The sequence below is a fragment of the Rhinopithecus bieti genome, unplaced genomic scaffold (genome assembly GCF_001698545.2).
Source record: "Rhinopithecus bieti isolate Rb0 unplaced genomic scaffold, ASM169854v2 scaffold_10015, whole genome shotgun sequence".
In the NCBI taxonomy this organism is placed as follows: Eukaryota; Metazoa; Chordata; class Mammalia; order Primates; family Cercopithecidae; genus Rhinopithecus; species Rhinopithecus bieti.
The window spans coordinates 76,983-84,012 of NW_016806417.1; the positions used below are offsets into that span (position 1 = coordinate 76,983).

General features: G+C 39.4%; 1 protein-coding gene across 3 annotated transcripts in view; it reads right to left on the reverse strand.

Moving 5' to 3' along the window:
• The window catches only part of AVL9 (AVL9 cell migration associated), a 110,258-nt gene that overhangs the window by 36,468 nt on the left and 66,760 nt on the right, over positions 1 to 7,030 (reverse strand). For 2 of the 3 annotated variants that reach the window (XM_017876405.1, XM_017876403.1), the window contains exons 4-6: positions 3,900 to 3,971; positions 1,339 to 1,428; positions 463 to 529 (exon numbers count right to left, since the gene is read on the reverse strand). In XM_017876405.1, coding sequence (XP_017731894.1) covers positions 463 to 529; positions 1,339 to 1,428; positions 3,900 to 3,971 — 229 coding nt within the window. The remainder of the gene's footprint in view (positions 1 to 462; positions 530 to 1,338; positions 1,429 to 3,899; positions 3,972 to 7,030) is intronic. The other variant, XM_017876406.1, reaches the window with a different exon arrangement.

The window sequence follows — 7,030 nt, forward strand, 5'->3', positions numbered from 1 at the left end:
AAAAAAAAAAAAAAAAAAAAAAAAAACAAACAAAACAACTAGCTGGCAGTGGTGGCATGCACCTGTGGTCCCAGCTACTCAGGAGGCTGTGGCAGGAGAGTTGCTTGAGCCCAGGAGGTCAAGGCTGCAGTAAGCCATGATCACACCACTGCACTCCAGCCTGGGTGAGAAAACGGTATCCATTTTCATTGATAATTGAGGTAGTTTGTCTCAAAAAAAAAAAGGCAGAAATTTACCTTGATTTACCTTGTACATTAATAGTTGTAAATCTGGTATGTTCTAATACTCTTCTCAGCATAAACACTGGCTAAGAAGATATTTAAGGAAGAAACAGCATCAAATGTTGAAGAATTTAGATCCCATATAGAGATGTAATTCTAATGAAAGTTTTACATGCAACTCACTTTGCTAAACAAATAGAAATGAAGGAATCTCTTTTAACTTGTAAGTCAGTTAACTTACCAAGATATACTTGGGATCCTTCTAATGAAGCCCCTCCCAAGGAACTATTCATATGTTCATAAAGTTCCTATAAAATATAGATTGAATTTAGCACATTTTACTATCATTTTAGATCTGAATTAGAAATATACTGATCAGAAAAAAAGTTGGTTTCTTAATTGAGGCAGTTTGTTCTGCTAGGCGCTAAATTTAAAAACAAGCTTCTCTGCAACCTTGCCAGTTCTCATTTCTTCTCTTCTGGATATGAGCAGTATCAAAAGAGATGTGGGCAGTGAGTATGAAAAGCTACTCAGGGTATTCCTTTCTCCCTCTACATTTCAGAGCATGTCTCATTCACATAGTGGTATGAATTCCTAGTATAAATTCCCTCTGCCCCTTGCTAAGTCCCTAGCTGTCCTATTCCCATCAGAATCCATGAGAGATCCATATTCTTTACATGAATGGTGGCATTGAGGAAAACATCCTATCCATTTTCGATAAAATAATCATGTGGTTTTTCTGGTCTATGTATTGGCAGCTAGGAACCAGAAACCTGATATGTAAAAATACTGTGCAGTTTATTAGTAAGATACTGTGCAGTTTATTAGTAAGCAAATTTATAGAAGCAATGCCACAGCAAAAGGGCTACTATCCACTAAGAGAAACATTACTGTTAGTTATAGTTATTTGTAGTCATTATTTCCCAAAAAAAAAAAAAGTTTGGTTAAATTTAGTATTTGGGCAGATTCCTAGTCTTTCAATGTTTTGATGCAAATGTGTTTTCACATTAGAATGTCTTTCTTAAGGTAATAATTATCCTTCACAGTATTACTGACAATATTTACTTGATTCATGAGTATATCTTCAGCCAAACACTATAGAGGGGTATAAAGTTACCTTTAGAATGGAAATTTGGGAAAAATCCTTCTCTTCAAAATATGCATGTGTAATGAGTTGAAGTTTTGCTTGAAGTAAACCATACAAAGGCTTAAAGAAAAACAGAGAAATTACCATTGATTGATAATAATTGGTTGATAACAGTAAAATTGGTTGATAATAGTAAAACAAACAGAACCCCACAACTTTTTAATTTGAAGAGAATAGGGAGAAAAAAGTTAGTAACTATCAACTTTAGTGCGTATTATTCACAGTTGAAAGCCGTGAAATCATCTGTTCTTTGGCTGCAAGTGAAAAGTACCTGAAACACAGTACAGTGCTTAAGAGTGTGGGCTCAGACTTGCTGGGCCTGGCTCCATCACTCAGCTCTGGGGAATCTAACCTCTCCACCTCTGCTTGCTAATGTGAACATGGGCATATGAAAACAGTACCTCTTACCTGACTGTTTTAAGGATTAAATAACAGGTAAAAGCACTTGGTAAGAAGTATCTGACACACAGAAAGCATCCAAACATTAGCTATTACTATTATATGATTTAAAACATATTGTAATTCTGCACACTGTTTTGCTGGCTTGTAGTGACATTTATTCATCCTTATAACAGTCTGTTTTTAAATCTATTTGAACATTCATGATTACATTTAAATTCATTTCCCTTTTTTGTCCTCTGTGGAGGCTCACTCCTCTGGGAGTGGTGGCATGCACCTGTGGTCCCAGCTACTCAGGAGGCTGTGGCAGGAGACAAACAACTAGTTTGTGTCCTTTATCATAATATTGTTTTATACATTTGAGCAAAGTTATCCCTTAATCCTTCTCTATTTAGGATTTTCTTCTACCATTTTCATCTTTTTATTTGTAATGTTCTTTTCTAGATGTTTTCTCATTTCTATGTCCATTTCAGGATGCAATGACCAATGATGTATATATACTCTAATTAATTAAAAACAAGTAACACTGAAAGAGTCTCTTTTCCAGTATCCCTGTTAATATATCATGATTCCCATCAAAGTATAAAATCATTTTATTTTTATACATAGACTTCAATACATAGACCAGAAAAACCACAACCAGACCTTTCTGAGTAAGCTACCCTCTTCCCATCTCTTGTGTCTGCTTTAGAGACAGATAAAACTTGATTTTTTTGCTCCAATTTTATCACTTAGTAGTTACATGTCTGTGAGAATTACACATTTTTTCTCTGAGGTATGCCTTTATTTATAAAGTGAAAACAGTAAATACATCTCAATGTTGTTATAAGGATGGAAATGACAATTACATATAACAAGTGTCTGGTACAGAATTAATGCCTGATATATAGGCACTCAATAAATGGCATCTTTTATTATTGTAATCGTCCTTTGAAGAAGGATTACTCAGGAAGTCTCTTAACATGTTGCACTTCCTTTAATATCTGGTACTCTTACTCTTCGGTCATCTGGTCCAGTATAAAAAAGCTATTCACTCATGTATATTTTTTTAGGCTACTCTTCTCAAAGCTGTGTACAGGAATCAGATGAATAATCGATCAATTTTCTCACATTGGGGTCTTTATAACAGCCATTCCTTTTCTTTTCTCTTGTTTTTTTGAGACGGAGTTTCCCTCTGTCACCCAGGCTGGAGTGCAGTGGCTGATCTCTGCTCACTGCAACCTCCGCCTCCTGGGTTCAAGCGATTCTCCTGAATCAGCCTCCTGAGTAGCTGGGATTACAGGGGCATGCCAACATGACTGGCTAATTTTTTTTTTTGTAATTTTAATAGAGACGGGGTTTCAGCATGTTGGTCAGGCTGGTCTCGAACTCCTGACCTCATGATCCGCCCACCTTGACCTCCCAAAGTGCTGCTATTATAGGTGTGAGCCACCACGCCTGGCCACAGCCATTCCTTTCCTAGGAGACTATTGTTGCCTTATATGTAAAATTACTTCTTGGAAGAAATATTCTCATCCTCAAAATTTTATTTTGGATAAAATAAGATTTTGGCTGGGCACGATGGCTCACACCTGCAATCCCAGCACTTTGGAATGCTGGGGCAGGTGGGTTGCTTGAGCTCAGGAGTTTGAGACCAGCCTAGGCAAAACGGTAAAACCTCGTTTCTACCAAAAATATAAAAATATTAGCCAGGCATGGTAGTGCATGCCTGTGGTCCCAGCCACTCAGGAGGCTGAGGTGGGAGGATTGCTTGAGCCTGGGAGGCAGAGGTTGCAGTAAGCCAAGGTCATGCCACTGCACTCCAGCCTGGGCAACAGAGTGAGAGACTGTCTCAAAAAAAAAAAAAAAAAAGATTTTGGATAAAACCAAAATGAATAAATGAAATATATCAGCTACCTCATTTTGTTTACGTGTCAACTTACTTTCCAATAGCTATAAGATCTTTCTCTTACCGAGTCTTGGGTAGAGGTGCAAATGAAAACTGCTGAAAGGGAAAGAGAATGAGGAGATGCTAGGGCATAAATAATTTTAATATGTCATTTAAATCTCTTCTTATTCTAATAGTGCCTTATCCTTAAAGAAAAATCTGCCATGAAGGTTTAACATAATGAACGAGTTACTTGGTCTCTTACCAGCTTGCTTAGAACACAGACACTTTTCTGAACAGTCTCTCTGGTGATATCTGCTTGCCTTACTTTCAGTGCCTATTATAAACAAAGAGCAATTTATCAGAATATTTCATAGCAATATTTCAAAATTTTTTTTTCAATATAAAAATAGCAATTATATGTAAGAAATTTCTTACATTCAGTTAAATTTAAAAAGTTATTAAGACTCTCAGGAAATACTGAACAAATAACTGTCAGTTTGGCCCTATGTGCCAGAATCTGTGGGAGGCACTGGGAATATAATAGTGAAGTGACAATCCCGAATCTTAAGGAATTGATAATCTGATGAAGAATACTTTATGTATAAGTCACCAGGCCCAAATCAACCATTCAATGCAAATCAATCACTGTTGATTCTGGTTATAAATGGACAGTCCTTTCAGAGACCATTGTTTCTGGTGAGAAGGGGCTAGTTTAAGAGACAACAAAAGGCCAGGAGCAATGGCTCATGCCTGTAATCTCAGCATTTTGGGAGGCTAAGGTGAGTGGGTCACCTGAGGCCAGGAGTTCGAGACCAGCCTGGCCAACATGGTGAAACCCCATCTCTACTAAAAACACAGAAATCAACCAGGTGTGGTGGCACAAGCCTGTAGTCCCAGCTACTTGGAAAGCCAAGGCAGGAGAATCGCTTGAACCTGGGAGACAGAGGTTGCAGTGAGCTGAAATCGTGCCACTGCACTACAGCCTGGGCGACAGAGTGAGACTCCGTCTAAAAAGAAAAAGAAAAAAGAGATGACAAAAACAGACAGCTTGTTCTCCAGAGATGGAAGAACTGTCAGTAATTTTGTTAAGTTAGTTGTGCCATGTTGCCTGGAAACTTGTATTGGCACCCAGCACCAAACACAAGCACATAACTTATTTCTCAGTGATTGTGAGGATGACTATGTGAGATTTCTACAGTCCTCTACTAGTAGAGAGCAAATCTTGATTTGATTAACCTCAGGCAAGGCTGCAAGGGAAGTAAGAAAGACTTCCTCCTCTAGTGTACTGCCTGACACCTTCTTGGATCTGTCCTGAGGACCAAGGGGCCCCCATGTTTTCAACTGATGACTGATGAACAGGCTTTAAATTAGCTGTGGAGTAGAATCCTTCCTCCTGATTGGATTCATCCACTGTCTCATCTTCATTAAAAAGGAGTAAAGTCTTTCTTCCAGGCTCAAGGTCCCTCCAATAACTGGTTTATCTGTCTGCTTCTATTGCCTATTATCTATTGAGAAGGACAGCATTCATTGGAAAAATGGGCAACTCTAATGTACTCCTGAGTGGGTCAGAACCAGGGAGTGGGGAGACAGGCCGTATTTAAAGGCTATGCAGAGCACAAGGGCTGTTAAAACAGCACTGAGGGATAAGACCCACTTGGGAGAAATAATTTTACTAGTGCTTACATGACATATGGGTAATAAAAGGTATTAAAAGGAGCAAATTTCCAAGAACAGGCAGCAGCTCAATTCATCTCACATGTAAGTATGTAAAGGTAATAGTGTAACAGTGAAATAGCAAAAGAACATAACTAACTCCATTTTTTAGGCAGCGTTTCCCTGTTTCTGCACATATGAAAGGATAATTTTAGAGTACCAAGATAATATGCAAAAATGGCAATCATGCATGTTTTAAAACCAGCTCTGGGATTTAAAAGGTATGTAAACAACTAATTATGTTTTGTTAAAGATTTACAGGAGCATTGTGGTTTGACCAATGATAAAGAAGTATCCAACCTCCTTGGACCCTCGCTGGTACCCAGATGTCTGTGTGTCACCTCTTGACACCAATTTCCTCTTCTTCCCCATATCCCTCTCCCATAAAAATCCTCCAGACAGACTGAAAAATTTACGATGCTACTCTAGAATGCTAGCTCACCATCTAGCTGGCTTTCCAAATAAATCTGCTTTTCCTCCCAGCAACTCTCTTCTCTCCTGTCTTTTGAGCGGCGTGCAGCCAAACCTGGGTTCGATTACAATAGTATATGAAAACATCAACTGCTCAAAGCTGTCAGGCGAACTCTTACTCTCAGGTTTCTTTTATCTTTTTTTTTTTTTTTTTTTTGAGACGGAGTCTTGCTCTGTCGCCCAGGCTGGAGTGCAGTGGCCGGATCTCAGCTCACTGCAAGCTCCGCCTCCCGGGTTTACGCCATTCTCCTGCCTCAGCCTCCGGAGTAGCTGGGACTACAGGCACCCGCCACCTCGCCCGGCTAGTTTTTTGTATTTTAGTAGAGACGGGGTTTCACCGTGTTAGCCAGGATGGTCTCAATCTCCTGACCTCGTGATCCGCCCGTCTCAGCCTCCCAAAGTGCTGGGATTACAGGCTTGAGCCACCGCGCCCGGCTTCTTTTTTTTTTTTTTAATTTATTATTTATTACTTTTTTGAGACCGAGTCTCACTCTGCCAACAGGCTGCAGTGGCGCCATCTCGGCTCACTGCAGCCTCCGCCCTCCTGGGTTCAAACGATTCTTCTGCCTCAGCCTCCCGAGTAGCTGGGACTACAGGTGTGCGCCGCCATGCCCGGCTAATTTTTTTGTATTCTTAGTAGAAATGGGGTTTCACCATGTTAGCCAGGATGGTCTTGATCTCCTGACTTCGTGATCCGCCCGCCTTGGCCTCCCAAAGTGCTGGGATTATAGGTGTGAGCCACTGGGCCCAGCCTCTTTTATCTTTATTTTCTCAGCTTCATTGAGGTATAATTGACAAAAATTGTACACATTTAAGGTGTATGCTATTATCTGACATAATATCTTTAGCTTTAGATTGTTATTCATGATATAACACGGATGTTCCAGGTTCCAGGCTGTGCTTAGAGGGTTATTTCATGGTAGTTAACCTACTTTGGGTATCCTGGAATTTACACCTGTAGTTTACATTTAAGTGGGTCAGGGGAAAAATAGACACACAGTCTATGAGTCTAGCTGATGGGTACACAGGTACTCAGTGTGCTATGTTTTCAATTTATCTGCATGTTTGAAATTTCCATCATAAAAGTTAGAAAAGATTTACTAATTATTCACCCGAGGAAGCTTTTAAAACTTTTAATTGTCCAGGCTCAAATCCCAGAGATTCTAATTCAGTCACTAGGAGGAAAGGCTAGGTACAGATATTTAAAAA